We start from the raw sequence: 19,190 nt of genomic DNA, 5'->3' as shown, positions 1-19,190 counted from the left end.
CTTACTTGTATTGGTGTCAAATAACTAAGTATAATAGCGTCCTTGAGTAGAAGGTTCTTACCTATATCAATCGATTAGTTGAATCGATAGTGAGATGATATAGGGAACATTATTCTTAATAATTCCTAGTCAAGTATTAACATTCAGGGACAATGTTAATGCGACGAGACTAGCATGTAGGTCAACTCGATGACTTGATCTCACAAGTCATGGATATGAAGATATCAAGTTGACACATGAGTATACATTGGAGAATGTATACTGAATGACCTGCCATGAGAAAGTATCATGGATCGTTATATGAGTGGCATATACTTTCTCATGTGGCTATTAGTATGACTATTAGTCCTTGGACCTGAAGTCACCATGGTTCCCTATATAAGGAGTTACATACTTTGGCTTCGTCAAACGTCACCCGTAACTGGGTGGACTATAAAGGCGATTACTGGGTATGTAACAAATTATGCGGAGGGATGTGAGTGATGTAGATGGGATCTATCCCTCCTATATGACGGGAGTGACATCATTATTCTTGATAGAGTGAGACCACTAAATGCATAGCCATGCCCAAATGAGTCAATATGAGATGTTGAGCTCATTTGATTGAGTGAGTCTACTTAGAATTCAAGATTTAGATTGATTAGAGGATGACACGGTCTATGCCTCATATTGATCAATCTAGATATCAAGGATAGAAGGACACTTGTCATATATTGTGAAGGGTCACAACTAGTAGTCATAAGGTGATGTTAGATCTCAACATTCTTGTAACTTGGGTAGTAATGATGTGTTGCTAGATACCGCTCATTACTTATGCTTCTAAATGGGTTTAGGAGCATTGCCAACGTTACAAGAACCTATAGGGTCACACACAAAGGGCAATTAGATGGAGATTAGGTTCATATGATCAACCAAGAGAATTAGGTTCATGTGATGAACCAAATTGGATTAAGAGTAATCCAAAGTAAACTAATTGAGTTGGACTCAATTTGGTTCATGTGTTAAATGAGTGTAATTTGGATTTAGACTCATTGAGTCAATTTAATTCAATGAATAGAGATTCATTAAATTAAAAATTGACTTGAACCAATGGTTAGATCTGATCAACCATGGGAGAGAAGTGGTCAAGTTTGACTTGACTTGAGAGGAAGATGAAAGGTCAAGTTTGACTTGACCATGGCCACCTCATTTGTGAGTTGGCATTGAGTGGGCTAATTATGATGTGCCACATCATCAAGGCTAGCACGTGTGTGTGCCACCTCATGAGGGAGATCAAGAGTTGTGACTCTTGATATCCCATGGAGATTTAAAAGCCTTCCTTGAAGTGGTCGGCCACATTACACTCTTGTGTAAGTTTCATTTTGGTTTTGTAACATCCTTCTTCTTCCTCTCTACCTTTCTTCTCTCCCTCTCCTCCACCATTGCTGATCCTCTAAGGTTGCTAGCACATCTTTAGAGGTTCTCTCCGTCGATTCGTTCGTGTGGATACGTATAGAGGAGTGTACACTTGAACACTCTCGAGATCCGGCAAACTTGGATGAGCGGGATAAGCGAAGGGTTTCGCATCAAGGATAATTTTTCTACCATGTAGATCTAGAGTAGATCTAGGTTTAGAAACTCGTACACGTAAAGTTTTTGAAATTATTTTCTTCGCACGGATCCGGTGGCATGGGATTTCGAGGTTTCCGTAACGCAAAAAGTGATTTTTGCGGTCCGAAAAATCCAACAGTTAAAACTAATCTAATTAGATTGGGATATCTTACCTATATTTTGTTATTATTCCATCTAAGTTCATTTAAGTCAATCTTAAACTTATTGATCAAACTCGCATCCATTTAATTAAATCAATGTCCATTGGTTTAAATTTAAATCATTATAACAAATCTAATCCATTTAATTGAATTTAACTCAATAGAATAAATTTGATCATTTGATCATATCTAGTCTAAATCATAATTATTCAAATCAAGTGATCAAATCTAAATCATAATTATTCAAATCAACTTGATCGATTCTGATTTAGTTCAAACTGATTCATTTAAACTAACTAATGACTTAAATAAAATCTGAGTCTAATTGAATCAAAATAATCTAATTAAATTAACTAATAATTTAAATTAAATCTGGGTCTCATTTAATTAATTTGCGACTTGAACCAAACCCGTTCAAGAGAAGAAAAAAAATTAAACTTGCTATTTATGTTTTTTTTTTTCTTTCGTTCCTACACGTCAGAAAAATACTCACGTTGTTTTCTAATTTTGATTTTCTGAAATCAAAATACTTATCCATGCAAAAACGTTATTTTTTTCTGAACCACGAAACCACCTGCATCAAATTATTTTTTTTTTTTTTTTTTTTTTTTTTTTTTTTTTGTATTTTTCCACAACTCGCTAGCCGCCTCAATTGTGCAACTGCGACAGATACAATCGTCGGCCGCTAATTACCGGCCTACTAAGGCAGCAGCCAGTCCTTTCCGATGCTAAACACCGGTCGTCAGTAGCCCGACATGGTTTGCGGCAGATAACATAGCCGTCAGCGCACGATTCGGTTCACGTGGCGATCGTTCACGAACCATTCAGAGGAAAGTTACCGACATGAAATCGTAATTTGCGGACGAAATAATATAAATTATTTTTACACTTTTACAACTTATGTTCTGTTGAGTTTTAATTCATATTATCCCTTTTATTTTTGGTAATACATACATGTAAGTTTTTAGTCTCACATTATTAAGAAAAAAAAGATTGAAAGATTTTATATATGGAGTCCTTCCATCCATGCTTAGTAAAATTAAGGGGACCTATATGCATGCGCGGACTGAGCCCAATCAGAGGGGTTCAAACTGGAAATCCATAAATCGGGCGCGACGCACGCGAATATCGCGCGTAGGGGGTGCAAATCCCTAGCTCATGGGCCTCGTACTTATGGGCGGCCCAGTTTGTTTTGAAGACACGCACCTGGCTGGTCTCCGCGTGAGAAAGCAGAAGCAACGCACTTCTTCGAACCGACGTACACTTTGGCTTGGTTTCAGCGATTTGAGGTTGAGTCCGAGTGCGGCGTTCGTCTTGGAGTGCACCTACGGACGGCGCGAGCGGTTGTCGGATTTTGCCGGAGAGCCTCTGCATCGTGGACGGTAATAAATTCTCTAAAGACAGTCGGCAAGTCCGATGCTTCAACCGGAGATACATAAATTCTTTTTATTGCATGCTCGTCATTTATTGGTGTAATTATAGATTAGATTATAATTTTATCATAACATGCTCTACTATAAACTAAAACATGAAAATAAGAATACCGAAATCCTTAAACTATAAAAATTTATAGCCATCTCCTGAAGCGAAGTATTGAAATGAGCAATAAATTTAGTGCTTGTTGTAAAAAAAAATAAATAAATAAAAAAATAAAAAAAAATAAAAAAAAATAAAACAAATTGATCATAGAATCAGAAGAAAAATGATATGTTAAGAAAAAAAATTTAAAAAAAAATTTCAAGAATAGACACATAAAATGATGGTACCCATAAAAAATGAAATAATGGGTCATGATTTTACGTGTCTATCCTTAAACTTTTCCTTGAATTTCGGATGTTCTTCTTCCATGATGAATGAATCTATTATTGTTCTTCAACCTCTCTTAAATCATCCTTAATACTCCTTTTATAATGAAAATTATTCCGGAGATAAAAGGAATATTTTATCCCCAAAAAATGGGCATTCCCATTTCCTCTTGATTTTGTTAGCATCAATGTTGATCTGCTTCTCTGTTACTGTAATTTTAAAACTCGTCTGAGGACTCATCGAAACTGAGATGTATTGAAATGGAATGTTACATGTTTTTTTTTATAGTTCTCCAGTAAATTGCTGTGTAAATGATTGTAATTAATAAAGTGTTTAGCGATTAATTGTGATCGCAAAATTAATCAGGTTCCATAATCTCCCATGATTTGGGATTTAAAATGTAATTTTTATGGCGAATAAATATTATGCAAAATTAATTATTATTACTATTAGAGAAGTACTGAATTTTGTATTCCATTTTGTTTCAATCATTTACAAGATGAAGATTCCTGTTTAACTGCTTTCTCCAGTTCAAATCGCTGCCCTCAGAAGCATCGCTGGCCGTCCATCATGCGGGCGAAATCGTTGAAGCAGACAAAGCCGTCGCCGTCGGTGTCGACGCCGTGGATCATCCGGCGGCAGTCCTCCAGGGAGCAGGCCTCGTCCCCCAGCTTGTCGAGCACGCTCCTCAGCTCCTCCGCGGAGATCTTCCCGTCGCCGTCGGCGTCGAACACTGCGAAGGCTTCGCGCAGCTCGCCCTCTGCCTCCGGCGGCAACGGCTCCGCCAGCAGCGCTGCGAGTTCGGCCTCGGTGAGGTCGACGCCGGAGGCGGTTTTAACGGGGCCCAGGCGGCGGAGCGCAGCCTCGAGCTCGCGGGCGGAGAAGGAGGGGAGAAGGGCGGAGCGGAAGAGGGAGGAGGAGGTGGAGGAGTCGCCGTCGGAGGACCCGGCGGCGGAACAGCGGCGAGAGGAGGAGTTCTTGCTTCCCTTCTTTGAATGGGAGGCTAAGAAGGATGGCACGCATAGCTTCATGGTGGAAGCGTTCGCTGCCTTCTCCGCCTTCCTCTTCCTCTTCCTCTCCTCTTCCCCGTCTCCGCCATGGATTCGACGGAGCTTAAGAAGGAGGGAAGAGCGTGGCGGGAAGCGAGCTTCCGCGAAGCTTCCCGGCAGATTTTCTTTTACCCGACACATCGATCGCATCGAATAAAATAAAAATAGGATAAAATACTATTTCAATGCCATTTTTTTATATTAGAATAAAATTATTTAAATAAGCATAATCGTACCAAACTCATAATAATATATATATATATATATATATATATATATATATATATATATATATATATATATATATATATCAACTCTAAAATAAAAAACTATTTATTAATTAAAAGATAAAAAATATTATTCACTTTTATTTAACTTAAAAGGTACTTTAATCTCTATCAATGGATAAAAATGATGTACTTAAAATTATAGAATTCTATACTTAATTTCCAGATTTTTAAATGAGCATATTTATTTTTCATTTTACCTTTTGGATTAATTACTATGGTGTTGTCCTTTAATGAGCATATTTTATTAATTAAATTGTCTCCCATATATTCGTTTTATTTTCAGATAAATTTATAAGAATTTTTTTAAAAAATAAGAATTATAATTAAAAGATACTGGACTTCTAGATCACCTAGTACAAATACCTCTCAATTTATTCTGATGATCAATAAAAAATATCTATGGGATTGGATCGATCATTTAAACACGATGTTAAGTAGCATGATTAATAATTTTTGTTCCCCTCGGGGCGGTGCGATGGTTAAGGCATAGAGAGTTGCCATATGAGGTCTTGGGATCGAAACTGTGACCGAGTATAACCTCCTCCATATCTTAGCTATTTGCACTAATGGCTAGTAGTCATCCGTGATTTACCTCCTCCGTGTTGACCTAGGGACGGGTTGGCGGGGGCGCTGGGGGCGAACGAATCGCCTTTTACCACATGATTAATATTTTTTTTATTTAGACTGATTTTTTTTTTTTTTTATGTTCTCACACGTAATGCTTGAAAGAGTTCAAACCAAATCAAATCACTGATAATCCAACACAAGTTACACCTTTTTAGTCGACCTTAACTTAAATCCCGCCTGCCTTCGCCTCCATTCCTTTCCTTTGCCTTCTGCTTATTAGACTTGCATTTATTCCACGTTTCCTCATATTGCTTTCCTATTAAGATAGCCATTTATAATAAACAACTTAAATAAATAAATAAATAAATAAATAATTTTCTACGCGCATTAAAATTAAAAAAAGATAGATATCTGAACTCTATCTTAAAAATAATTTTATAATTAACTACTTAAAAAATTAATTTTCTACACGTATTAAAATAATAATAATAATAATAATTTTTAAAAGAAGATAAAAGATATCTGAAATCTATTTAAAAATAGTTTTATAATTAACTACTTAAATAAATAAAAAATGAATTTTCTACACGTATTAAAAAATTATTATTATTTTTTAAAACAAGGGAAAGGCAGTTGAAATCTATTTTAAAAATAGTTATATAATTAACTACTTAAATAAATTTTAAAAATGGATTTGCTACACGCATTAATAAATTATTATTATTATTATTATTATTATTTAAAACAAGAGAAAAGATAGCTGAAATCTATTTTTAAAATAATTTTATAATTAATTAATTAGAAAAAAAAAAGCTGGCTTTTTGTCGTTAAAGGCTTGCGCCTTCTCTAGAACATTCTCCTTCCGCTCTCTCATTGCCGCCGGCCGCCGCTCTTCGCCGCCGTGGTTTCTCCTTTTGTCGTTGTCCTCCATCACACGGATAGTATCTTCTATATCAGGCCGCCGCTTGCTCTTCCGCCTTGTCTTGGCTGCTACCTGCGTCGCTCGTCCTTCGAACCCTAGGATCTCCCCTCACGAACTGATCGGAGACGGTGAGCTCATCGTCGGAATCATGGCCGATTGTTCCAAGAGGTTGACCCCTGTGTCGAGCTTTTCCTCCACCTCCTCCTCGTCGTCCTCGTCTTCCGGTGCTTCCCTATTCAAGAAGTCCTTCTCCCTTCTGCGATCGTTATCTTACAACACCCAACGGAGAGCCTCGTCGAAGATCCTCGGGCGGCGGCTCGCCGACGAGCCGAAGCGCCCCAAGTTGATTCTTTACTCCACCTCGCTCCGCAGCATCCGGCGCACCTTCGCGGACTGCTCCGCCGTCCGCGCCATCCTCCGCGGCTTCCACGTCTCCGTCGACGAGCGCGATGTTTCCATGGACGCATCCTTCCGCCGGGAGCTGCAGGAGTTGCTGGGGAAGGGCCGGCCGGTCGTTCTGCCCCAGGTGTACATTGGCAGCCGGTGGCTCGGCGGTGTGGAAGAGATCCGGCAGATGCACGAGGCCGGGGAGCTGGTGAAAATGCTCGATGGGGTTGCCGTTCAGGACCCTGCGATCGTCTGCGGTGCCTGCGGTGGGATGCGGTTCATCCCCTGCTCCAATTGCTATGGAAGCCGGAAGGTGTTTGTTGAGGAAGAAGGGAGGATGAGACGCTGTGAGCTCTGCAACGAGAATGGACTGGCACGATGCCCTCACTGCTGTTCATGAATTTTTCTGGAACACTGGATTTCCAAATGATGGATGAATCAAAGAGCAAACGATAAATCGAGGGAACAATTTCCCTCTGAATTCCTGTTTATTGATCTGGAGGCAATCAGTTTACTTGCTTGAGTGGAATTTTACCCAACTTGGATGAATTTGAGAGTACCTGCTTTATCTGGAGTTGATGGTCTCTTGATTGATAGTGCTGGTTCTTGTCTCAAAAGTGTGTTGGTGAATGGTGATAGGGAAGAAGTAAGCTGTGTGTATAATCTGATTGTGCGCATATCGGTTTGCCAATAACATGGTTGATGGTTATTTCTTCCAGTTTGCCGATAGCATGATTTGACTTCTCTTTGGTAGCTAGTGCTGATCATGATAAAGCTGCATGATATGGTTGTACTAGTTGGTATGCTTATAATTCTATTGTGCAATATTGAATTATGGTGTTCAACTTTTGTCGTTCACATCATGATAAGTGTGTGTGTGTGTGAAGATTCATAACTGTGTTGCAATCTTTGTGTTTTCATTGAAGGTTCCCTTGTATGGTTGATTGATAATTGAGTTTCAGATATCTAATGCCAACAGTTATAAGCAGTTTGAGTTCATTTTGTTTTTGTTAGACTCTTAATTTTGTATTGTCAATGTTCTTATATGTGATATATAGGAAAGGTAAGATTATTATCATATCGTCAAGTAGATGCAAGTGCATTCTTGGCTTTGTGTGAGACACCATGTGATTAGAAAGTACTTGTATCTATCAATTAATATGCGTTAAAACTGCCATTATAACTGAGTGCTACATGTGTTTTTTAGTTCGAATGATTAACATCATCTTTTGTTGCAATGTCGGTAAACTGAAGAATCGCTAGATTGATTTATAGGTTGTCTTTAAGAATTCACATCTTGATTTGTTCCTTTGTTTCTACTTGCTGACATTTGAATCAGCACAATAACAATGGCAAGTTTGTTTTATAGTTTTTAACTTTTGTAAGTCTGGTCATTTTCGTTTCTAAGTTGATAGTGAAACATTTATCTACTATATGTGTTAAACAAGAGGATAGTAAACTTGTGTTATTGTAATGGCATTGTAGGAGGCAAATCATGCTGAACTTGAGTAAGTGGTTGTTCGAAGTACTGTTGTGTATTGATTTATATAGAAGTTCGTAAACATGTTGTTGAGATTGTTATTGTTTCGATGTTTTTAAACCAGTATAACATCACCATTTTTGGGGTACTTGGAACTTTTTGCTTTCTTTCTACATTACCTTTGGCTTATCCGTGTATTTCGCCCAAAATGGTTCGTCTAGAGATCAAAGCAACAGAGTAGGCTTATGTTTTTGATCGAAAACATTCGATTTGAGTGGATCTATTTTGAGTAGCAAAGATATCATGGTCTCCCATGGTTCATCGTCAAAAGGTTTTTAGGGCACCTTTTTAGACTAGTGCCTCTCATCATTCTTGCCTTGAACAAAGAAGACAGTTTGATAGTTAAAACCCCACACTCGACTATGTTCAAGTTGTTGCTACTTATGAACAACAATACAATGCTGTCGACAAAACCTGTTTAACGGTTGTATCGTGATCGAAAATGAATACTACACGACTCTACCAAGTTCAATTTTTCTCGCATATTTGATGAGCTTTCTAACTGATAACCTAATAATTCACCCCGTTCCACTGCCTTGTATTGAGCTCTGGGTTCACCTCATTCTAACTTTGAACAATTAAAGATGATAAGTCAATTCATTCCCAAGAAAGCCAATATCAATTCACTCCGAAAGGGGCCGTTCTACACTATCCAAATTAAGTAATAAATCTTCGAGAAGTATCAGTTCGGCACATGTATTGCTTAAGCATGATACTTTGTCAATACAAGTACACTAGAGCAATACAATAGGAGATGCAATTGCTTATGGCATTTACAAACAAGGTATTATTAAGAAATGTGAAAAAGAATATACATGTGTTTAAAAAGCCATCCACTTTCCACACAAGAATAACAGGGTCAAAAAAAGAATGATCAGCTAAACCTACTTTGTATAACAGAGTCTCGTCGATCTTTTATGTGTCGCTGAAAGCCAAACAAACTGAGGGTTAAAGCTACTAATGTGGAAGTAACCAATTCGAAGAGTATTAGGAGGTTTCTTCCTAAGTAGGCACTTCATTGCCGGCATTTGCAGGGAACCGGTTCACCATGCGCACATTGTACTGCTCATATACCCTGGCACGGTTCTCAGACCACCATTGCTCTGCCTGCTTTTCGCTGAATCTCTTCCGGCTGCATTCATAGAAGAAATAAAAAATGATAACATTCTACAAAACAATGGTTTTTGTGAGCCCTAGAATGCTAAGAATCAGCCACAGCTCTATACTAACTAATGGCAAAGTAGCTATAAGAGCGACAAACTATTACAAAATTTTGAACTCGGAGCAATGACCTAATTGTGAAAGTAGTAAACCATGTTCACCAATGATTTGGTTTAAAGCCATAAAGACTTGCATATACCTGAAACGAACCCTCTTGAGATCTTTCATTCCTCCAGGTAAAGAAGTAAGAGTAATATACACTCCAGGCTCATGTTGTTGGACCCATTCGGAAGGAAGAGTAGAGTTGGAAATTTTCTCCTCTCTTCCATTCCCAACTTCAGATACTGAACCAATTTTATTAGAATTGCTTGTGGAACTAGGACCATATCTGTTTCCATACGAACCGTTTGAATCTAGCTCATAGGATGCTATGCTAATGCTTAACTGCTCCACATTTGCCACTGAAAAGTCGGACATGTCAGATGTTGCAGAAGTATGATTTAACGATGACAAAGAAGGGCATTTGCTGCTCTTTTCTGCTCCTACTGGTAACCTCTCAGCCATGTCCTTTAACTATCAGACAAATAAGCCAGCAAAAAATGAATATCTAAAGACAGTAAGAGTAGCAGCAATAAGCAAATTAAAGGTGGTTCAACACTAAATCTGATTTGCATGTCATGAAAATGGAATTTGAGGGATTAATCTAATCAATGCAACCCTATATTCAAAGTGTATGAATCTGAGAATTCTCACACTGCATATCTGTTGAACAACCTAAAAACCAAGATGAAGACTAACAACACAGGTAATAAAGTGAGAGTGAAAGAAAACATTGTCAAAAGAGATTCACGCGCCACTAAAGCAAACAACACCAGGTAATAATATTCTTACTTGTGTAGTTAGTGACTTGATAACCTCTTTGGCTGCCTTGCACTTTGCAGTCTCCTCTCCTGCAATTGCAATTGCCTCTTTCAATTGCTTAGCTGTTCTTTCCAACTCAACTTCTTGGAGTTGCGCCTTGCGATTGAGATTTTCCACCTAAAAAGTTTTAGATAGAAGTTTATTAAAAGTGGCCAGTTTCTCCTTTCAATGAACATAAAATGCTTACGGCAGCATTGCGATGCGAAATACCTAAACTCCAACTAGAAAAAAAAGGCAATCTAGGCAAGAATTCGAGATAGCACATGAAGCTATTTATTCTCAAACTTGAAGAATATTAGCGATAAGAAATGTTTCAGGTTCCTCTTTCTTGTTGGTGACTATTATCATGTCTCACAAATTATGTTCGGGAACTCTCTCTCCCAAATCATTACAAGAATGGGCATTTTAATGACTAAGGCTTCTATGCAAAATAGAAAATGTTGAAGTTGAGTTCCCTCAAGAAAATTGGCAGTGCATCATAATTACACACTAAATGAAAAACAAATAGCTTTTGTCAGTTCTCAAGCTTCCAGTTGACTTTTACCTGAACTCTTAACCTGGTAACTTCTTGGCCAAGTTTTTCGTTTGTGGTTCTCTCTTCCTGGATCATGAATTTTGAATAACTAAGCCCACCAAGTGTTGGTGTTGGCGTGGTAGAACGAGGAGGGCTGGGACGTCTGGACGTTGGTGATGATGTCCTAGAAACAATCCTTGAACCAGGAACAGAAGCTGAGAAGAATTTTTTTGATGTTCCAAATACTGGATTAAAGGATTTTGAAATATTAAGGGCACTCCATTGTGAACTTCCGTTTGGAACTGGAGATACACGACTGCTACTAAAATCAAATTTCTTGTCTCTCTTGAATGATCTACTTTCCATTTGTTTAAAGGATGTCACCGGTGAAAATTTAGAAACTTGCACATTTACAGGATCCAACTTCTCCTCCTCAATAATTTCAGTGAGATCCTGTGTTGAACTTCCTTTTCTGTTAACTAAAGACTGAGATGAAGAGTCAATTTCAAAGGTCTTGCTTAGTTTGTTATAGCAGTGGTCACACACACGATGTGGTTTCTTAGGATTCAGTGCCATAGAAGCCCTAAGAGACTTCTTTCTACTGCAAGAATGGCAAAAGACAAGTGCACAATTATAGCAGTTATGTCGTTTCCTTTTGAAGTTGAATGGCAAACGGCAACCTGAGCATATAGACTGATCAACACCAGAAAGCCACTTATGAATACAAATTGCTGCAGTAAAGCTAGCACCACAAACGACACTTCTGACCTGTTTATCTTTTAAAGCTTCAACTAGGGTAGGGGAATTCCGGTCATCAGTATCACCATGTCCTAGTCGGCCATTAGCTCCTTTACCCCAGCTATAGACTTCAGTTCTTGAAGTCAAGACTGCCACATGATAATCACCACATGAGATTTCCTCCACAAAACTTTTAAGCAATTTTCCTTCAACACGGACAGGTAACTTTCCCTCTGCTACGGAATTTCCAAGTTGACCATAAACTGTACTGCCCATTGTATAAACATGGCCAGAGGTAGTCAGTGCTACAGTAAGGCTGTTTCCACAAGCAACTTGACAAAAATTTGGTTCAATTAAGTCAGAAACACATGTGGGTACAAGTCTAGATTCTTTGTCTCCATGGCCAAGACGTCCTTTATCACCATCGCCCCACGTAAATAATTTACCTGAAGAGAAATTGGACGATGAATTTCCAGACATAACTTCTACGATCGCAGCTGTATGCCAAATACCACAAGCTACTCGCACAGTTCGGAGGTCTTTAAGAGATTCTACTTCTTTAGGTATAGAAATGCTTTTGCGATCCCCATGACCTAGCACACCAAAAGTTCCATCTCCATAAGTGAACAGTTGCCCTCCAGAGGTTACTACTGCTGTATGCCAAGGTCCACAAGAAACTGACGAGACACGCATACCCTCCAATGGTCCAGTAACCATTTTAGGGAACCAATGACTGACTTGATTTCCATGTCCAAGGAGCCCATAATTGTAAATTCCATCACCCCAAGTATAGAGCTCTCCAGATAGTGTAACAGCACAAGTATGATGTTCACCACAGGCAACAAATTCAACATTCGCGTTTGCAAGAGAATCTACAAGTTTTGGTTGCAAGACATCAGCATCTACTCCATGCCCAAGCATACCACCTGACTCCTCACCCCAAGTGTAAATCTCACCTTGCTTGGTTACCAGCGTGGCATGTCTTCTGCCACAAGATACATTCTGCACGTCAAGTATGGTTGTAGATTCTAAAGCCTTTGGTAAAACAGAATCCATTTTAGCGCCTGAACTGAAACCAACTCGAGTATTTCCACCACCCAAAATTCCATCTCCAGTTCCTTCCCCCCATATGAATACATCACCAAGAGCATCACTGTCGTCATGACCAGAGCCTTGACTGGATGAACTGATGGCACTCGACATGCTTACCCTGAATGCATCCAATGGATTGCCCCTCGTATAGCTATTTATGTTGTCTGAATATCCTGATGATGGAGAATGGACTGATGTCGTAGCAGAATCCGACACAAAGAAGCTTCTTGGAGGCACTGCATATAGAACATCAGAGAATGCCTTGTCCAAACCATTCTTTGGCGGGCTGCCATATGGACTTCGAAGCTGAAGAGTATCAATATTGTTACAAATTAACCAGAAACAGAGGAATTTCTTCTATGGTAAACACAACAGATACAATAAAGAAAAAAAATAAGATGCAAGAAGAGAACCTTTTGGATTCCATCTCCACTGTCAAATGGGGAGCTTAAAGGTGAACTTCTACATGTGTATGTCTTTGGACTATTTGTACCCGATGATACACCATTGCTTCTTGTCTCTGTTCTCCGTCTTCGCTGGGGATAACGGGATATCAATGTCTTTAGACCAGCAAACCAGACTTCAGCCTCATCTTTATCTTTGCATATCTAGCACATACAATTATATTACAATATGAGAAAAAGAAATAAGATAAATCAGGAACAATATTCTGCTGAGAAAGAAAAAAAAAAGATCTTGCTTTAGTCACAGCATGAAATAAGCAAAAAGAATAGTATAAGTCTTGATATCAATTGAAATCTAACAAAAGAGTGTGGCAAGAGAAATTTACAAGATCTAATGACCCATCATCATATATGAGAGAAAATGAATGGCATTCCTTCTCAGGTCGTGGATATCTTTGAAAAATTGCCTGAAAAGAGAAAAAATAGATATATATGATTGATGTTTAGAAGCCAGTAATCTAATAATATATTTTGCTTTCATTAAGGAAAACTAAGGCAATAGGAAAAGCTATCAAAATACATAAATCTAAAAACATGAGCTTCACAACCACCAAGCTTCATGAGATCAGCATCTCATTAACATCTACTTTTCTAGGCCAATCACATAAACCAAAAATCTAAGATTCTATCAGGTTTATTAAACTTCAGAAGTTTAAGATAAAAGGAGATGAACGATCCATCTTCCAGGCTTACCATAAAAATGCAAAATGTAATATGGTAGAGCAAGGATCATTATGCAAGAGGCTGCTCAAAGTGGAAAGTGAGAACGAAGACTGTACCATAATGGAAAAAATTGACTCAACCAAGACTAGAGAAATAGCATCCACTGAAACTCTAATTTTTACCTCTCATTGCTTACTCTCTGAGTTTGATCTTTGTTCTTTGAGACCAACACAAACACAGTGTTTGCCATGATATATACTTGGGCTAAATAGAATATAACCAATATAAAAGTTTGACACTAATTTAGTCCAATAAAGATACTAATGAAAGAGGTTTAAGTGCTTAGATGAGTGGACTGTTATTAACTTAGTCTTACATATCTTGTGTTTGTAAATGAACACAAACAAGTATCTTGGATTATTATTGACTTTAACTTAAGCAGTTTGGGTCAAAAGAATTCAACAGGCTAGATCCTCTATCTTGGCAGATTAGTCACAGAAAAACTCTGAAATGAAGAACTAGAGTAAGGAGTCAGTAAAAATTGAACAATATAACCTTTTGGTTGCTTCTACGGTTCTACCTGATAAGGAACTCAGAGAGGTGGTCTCAGATGGTTGTGTGGCAAATAAAGGATTAATTTCATTGGTCATTGACATCTATGTTGACAACTAAAGCCATTGTTAGGGTGGATGCAGATGATGATAACAAGAGAAAAACAAAGAGTACAATGGTGAACAGGCATAAGGTCAAGTTTAAAATATGACTCAAAGGGCACTGCCTCAGATGGTCTATACTAGCTTCAAAAAGGAAGCATTTATTATAGAGAAAAAATGACAAAGTAGAACTTGTAGAAACTAGCTGTTCCCATAATGGGGACATGCTGACTAATAACTTTTTTCTTTTACCTTTGGCCATTGCCTAAAGTTATAAGGTCCCTGAAAACAATCATGGCTAAGCTCCTCCGATTCTTCCTTACAAATGGTGACTAAATCACTAAGCACCAGTATTGATGGTCCTCTTATTCTTCTCAAGAATACACTTTTGATTGATAATTTATCAAAAATCATGTTGAATCTGTTAACTTTGTGAAGAAGACCAATAACACTAAATTCCGAAAGCTTAAGGTTCTAGGGAAAGGGCTCAATCTATACAACATTCCCTAACTTATTCTGATGCCAAAAGTGTTGCCCTTGCTTAGCTATTCTTGACCCTTATACAAACCTTAACAATATATGATGTAAAGACAACATATGCCAATCAAATGCAAACATCCTACAAAAAAGACAAACTTTTAGCAATTTATTGAAGAGGAAATGCCTAAAAAAGCAAAACAATATCTCCAATCATGTTCAGCAAATGAAGTTTCCAAATGGTTACATGACTCTTGTAATTGGAAGTTTCTAAACATTGTCTAATTTGAAAGCACAATGACTCCTTAAATTTATATGAACACAACATTTATGTAGGAAAAGTAGAGCCAAATGGAGAAAATACAGTGCGCTGTCCAGGCATGATTCTTGACACGTGACTTAATTTGAGGTGCTTCTCTTCTTTGCCAGAGAACCATATTAGGACAGTCTCGTCCTGTAAAAACAAATAGGCAAAGTGACTTGGTGAAAAGGCACCAAGATATTCTCACAAAAAAAAATCAAAAGCAATTCCCATACAAATAACCATTGTAAGAAAAGAATGCAAGGCTACATGCATCTAATGAATTTTAAAGAACTTAAGTTAGTGGACTCAAACATTTTCATAGCAAAAAAGTGAGTGTGCAATCTAAACTATTATATTTATATTACTGAATAAAATCAAAGGACAGAGTAGCAAGAAAATAAAACAAAAAGTAATATACTACATAGAGATATACTGGCATTCAGAACTTGCACAGAAGCATACAAACATTTACAGAATATTAAAAAGTGCAGTCTAACTTAAAGTATTTATATATTCCAAGCAAGATAACTATGGTTACAACTTTTTAATACCATGCACCATGGTCTGCAAGGAACATACTGTTCATGGTTGACCAAAAGGCCTATTACTAATGCAGAGAAGGAAACTATTAATGCTGAAAAGGAAACAAAATTGAAAAAAATAAATAGAAGAATGATTTGAAATTGATGCATCTTCAATTAAAGGAAACAATTGGAGGATATTTTGAAATTAGTGCATCTTCAATTTAACTCTACACGTAGACTTTTATTGTTTTGTATATTATCAAATTAATTGGTAAACAATTGGACAAATTTAGGGCATTTCTTATACAAGCACAACCATGTATCGAGCATTGACATCAAAATGTTTCAAGAAACTTACATTGGACAATCTAAATGGACAAAATTTGGGTTTTCCCTTTCGCCCATATTTTAGCAAGTGTGCTCCTTTCTTAAGTGCAGTAATAGCCTACACAAGCCAAATTATTTATATTAGACAAATCCAACTCGAGAAACAAAATAGATTTATACCAGAAGAGCTATAGAAAATTAAAGAAATGCTATGGTATGTCTAACATAAGTTGGAACATGTGAAACCAAGCATAGGTTGTAAAGCCATTAGGTGATGCATAAAAGCAAAAGAGGCACCGAGTGTGCATCACAGCATCAAAAGGTAAAAATGATGAAACAATAGATTAAATAGTGAAAACTTATGAATGAGATAGAGTTTGGAATAACTTGTCAACAATTTCATGTGACAAAAGCAATAAGCATGCTTCAGTCAGCAGCCTGCACAAGCGGATGATGCCTTCTTATTATGTGTTTATTACCAATATTAAGTTTCAGAATCTTGGGGATTTGTTCAACTTCATTCATAGGACCAGGAATGAAAATCCGCCTAAAATGAGTTGAAAGGGAATGCTAGTGAAACTTATAAGATGTGTCTTACTTTGTACAACAATGCATAGTTGAAACCTCACTTAAAGTCTTGAAGCATACATTCCTACTATATTTATACCCACGATTTTGGAAAGTTGGGATCGAGATGCTTTGTAGAAATATTGTAAATTTCACGCAGTGAAATACCAAGCTTATCATCAGGTCATCCAATTTTCAGCATCATATCTCCTTACATAAGCTAAAAACACTTTTTGCAGTAACAATGCCCAGAATTCTTTTGGATTTGTGTTGTCGACAACAATTTCAACTCTTGGCACAAGCTTCCATCAGTTGGTTGTTTAGGTGTATTAAGTATGCCACTTCTAGTTAGAGAGATTAAAAAAATCATTACCTACTGTGCGGGAAGGAGTATAGTACTACTGTTTTAGGACAAAAAGAAAAGGAAAACAACAAGAACTAGCTGCGGAATTTATCTATTCAAATAAACAGTAAGATACCAGTTGCAAACAAAGTTTTATCTCCATGTCATAAACCGACAACACTTCCAAACAAGCAAGCAAACAGTCCAAATGTAAAACAATGATTAAAAAAAACTATACTAATTCTCTAAAAAAATGAAAGGAAAAAAAAAAAAAATCTGCAACTTCCGGAGCATTACCTGCTCGATGTCCCTCTCGGCGGTCGCAGCAGCCCTCCCGTGATCCACCGCGCCCGCCGCCGGCATCCCGCCTCCAAAATCAAGCTCCAAACTCAACCTTCAAGCTTCCACGGCAGCAAACCACTCCAAAGACACAACCGAACAACCCTATCGACCCCATAAGGCTCCCATCACGATGAGAACCGCCGGCACCAAGAAATGCTCCAAAGATTCAAACGATCCATCAATTTCCCACTCGAACACATCTTCTTGTTCCGGGAACTCAACTTCTTGACGCGTTGCGGCGGATCCAGAAAGATTCAAAGGCGACGAGACTGAGAAAAGCTCGTTCTCGCACTGTCTCTCCCTCTCTCTCTCTCTCTCTCTCTCTCTCTCTGCTTTGCTTTGGGTTCTTTATTTAGGAATCTACTGCGACATCTAGCATTACAGCCCCTAACTATATCGCAATATCAAGAAAGTATACAAATAATTCGCATATCCACCCCGGGTTAACCGATCTCGCTCCGATCCTTCGCATGTCGCGTGAATACGTACGAATCCCGTCACCGCACAATTGGGCGGTAGGTTTACCTTCACTAACGATGGCGAACTACGCAGCGAGTGGAGAACGAAGTAGAAATATCGGCAAATTTAGGACGAGATCCATACAAAAAATTTTACACCAAAAACACCCCTATATTTTTTTATTTACAAATTCAAACGTTATCTAAATTAGCAAAATACGTACTGTGTGCTAAGTATCGTAATACGATATTCTACATGATATTACGACGAAGCTAAGTAGTGTAATAGGTATTGTGTGCTAAGTAGTGTAATACCGCGAAGCTAAATGACTATACTACACTATAAGATCGACAACGATAATACGATGTTCTATTACGAAACTCCTTGTGCTCATTTTACAAATCCTCTGTCTCGATTATTCTCTGTCCCCATATTCCATTATCGATATGACGGATCATATTAAATCTCAAGGATGTTTTATATATCACGAGGATATTTCACATATTTTAAAGATATCATGATGCCTTGAGATTTAATTTGATCCGTTCGATCGATAATTTGACACGGAGATAGAGAGAAATAGAGACAGAGGACCCGAACTATTTTACTCTATCTCGAAAAGTAAAATTCATCAAGTAGATAGAAATGTAGAAGTTGTGATATCTTTGACAAGGGCAATATCCGCCTTCCTTTAGCTTAATGAATGATGGCCTACGAGAAAGTTGCCCCTCTTATGTAATGGAAACACAGGGCACGAGATCGTCAAACATTAATTCTATTGCGATACTCAAAGATATTTGTCGCTGCTAAAAGTTAAAAAGCTAAAAGGGAGGTTAGAGGGAGGGGGCATCCCACCATGCATATGTCCCTTTCGCAAAAGAGAGGGTTTGATGGCATTATTGCACGCCTTTCTCTTCTTTGTTTTTTTTTTCCTCCCCGAACTTTGAAATTTAAGTAAAAAGAAAGTTTTTAGATACGAATGTTTGTCAATCCCTAAGCTTCTTTGAAGAATTCGAGAAAGGAACTACGTATCTTGTTGATGTAAAAGGCTTTGATCGGTGACTTTTCGTCGGATTGATCGATCTATTTGTGCATTAATGCATGCCCCATCTAAATTAGGACAATTGTTGCCATCGAGATCAAATGGATTTAATTGGGTTGTCTAGATACATTGAAGCATATCGATTAGTAGGTAAGCTAGTTACTAGGTGGACTCCTACGAGCAAAGATAAAGTGTGAGGGCAAAGTGCCTCTTGTATTAGTTTGATGCTAAGAATATGCCCTATGGTCGTTATATTGTGGTACGACATTGGTCACCCGAAACGGCTT

The 19,190-nt window shown here is 37.9% G+C and overlaps 3 protein-coding genes across 3 annotated transcripts; 1 reads left to right on the top strand and 2 right to left on the bottom strand.

The window, feature by feature from the left end:
- Positions 1-4,006: 4,006 nt before the first annotated feature.
- Positions 4,007-4,747, bottom strand: LOC121999450 (probable calcium-binding protein CML36). The gene has a single exon (XM_042554133.1). It carries the CDS (start codon positions 4,745-4,747, stop codon positions 4,103-4,105), a length of 645 nt encoding a protein of 214 aa, XP_042410067.1. The 3' UTR covers positions 4,007-4,102.
- Positions 4,748-6,284: 1,537 nt separating this feature from the next.
- On the top strand, positions 6,285-7,635 carry LOC122001595 (uncharacterized protein At5g39865-like). Its single transcript, XM_042556426.1, has one exon. The coding sequence runs from the start codon at positions 6,534-6,536 to the stop codon at positions 7,170-7,172; it is 639 nt and encodes a 212-aa protein (XP_042412360.1). The 5' UTR covers positions 6,285-6,533; the 3' UTR covers positions 7,173-7,635.
- A 1,449-nt stretch (positions 7,636-9,084) lies between these two features.
- On the bottom strand, positions 9,085-17,761 carry LOC122001594 (PH, RCC1 and FYVE domains-containing protein 1-like). Its single transcript, XM_042556425.1, has 9 exons — positions 17,358-17,761; positions 16,182-16,268; positions 15,360-15,449; positions 13,529-13,609; positions 13,152-13,346; positions 10,939-13,044; positions 10,365-10,511; positions 9,673-10,046; positions 9,085-9,444 (listed from the first exon to the last, which is right to left on the bottom strand). Exons 1-9 carry the CDS (start codon positions 17,421-17,423, stop codon positions 9,315-9,317), a joined length of 3,276 nt encoding a protein of 1,091 aa, XP_042412359.1. The 5' UTR covers positions 17,424-17,761; the 3' UTR covers positions 9,085-9,314.
- Between the last annotated feature and the right edge of the window lie 1,429 nt (positions 17,762-19,190).

This window comes from Zingiber officinale, chromosome 7A, assembly GCF_018446385.1.
Source record: "Zingiber officinale cultivar Zhangliang chromosome 7A, Zo_v1.1, whole genome shotgun sequence".
NCBI classification, from domain to species: Eukaryota; Viridiplantae; Streptophyta; class Magnoliopsida; order Zingiberales; family Zingiberaceae; genus Zingiber; species Zingiber officinale.
This window is presented reverse-complemented; position numbering and strand designations above follow the sequence as displayed.

Excerpts from the sequence above, each read along its gene's own strand:
- LOC121999450 (XM_042554133.1), bottom strand. The coding sequence starts at position 4,747 with ATGTGTCGGGTAAAAGAAAATCTGCCGGGAAGCTTCGCGGAAGCTCGC.
- LOC122001595 (XM_042556426.1), top strand. The coding sequence starts at position 6,534 with ATGGCCGATTGTTCCAAGAGGTTGACCCCTGTGTCGAGCTTTTCCTCC.
- LOC122001594 (XM_042556425.1), bottom strand. The coding sequence starts at position 17,423 with ATGCCGGCGGCGGGCGCGGTGGATCACGGGAGGGCTGCTGCGACCGCC. Across the intron at positions 16,269-17,357 it reads CCGAGAGGGACATCGAGCAG|GCTATTACTGCACTTAAGAA; the intron begins GTAATGCTCCGG and ends TGGCTTGTGTAG. Across the intron at positions 13,347-13,528 it reads ATGATGGGTCATTAGATCTT|ATATGCAAAGATAAAGATGA; the intron begins GTAAATTTCTCT and ends TGTATGTGCTAG.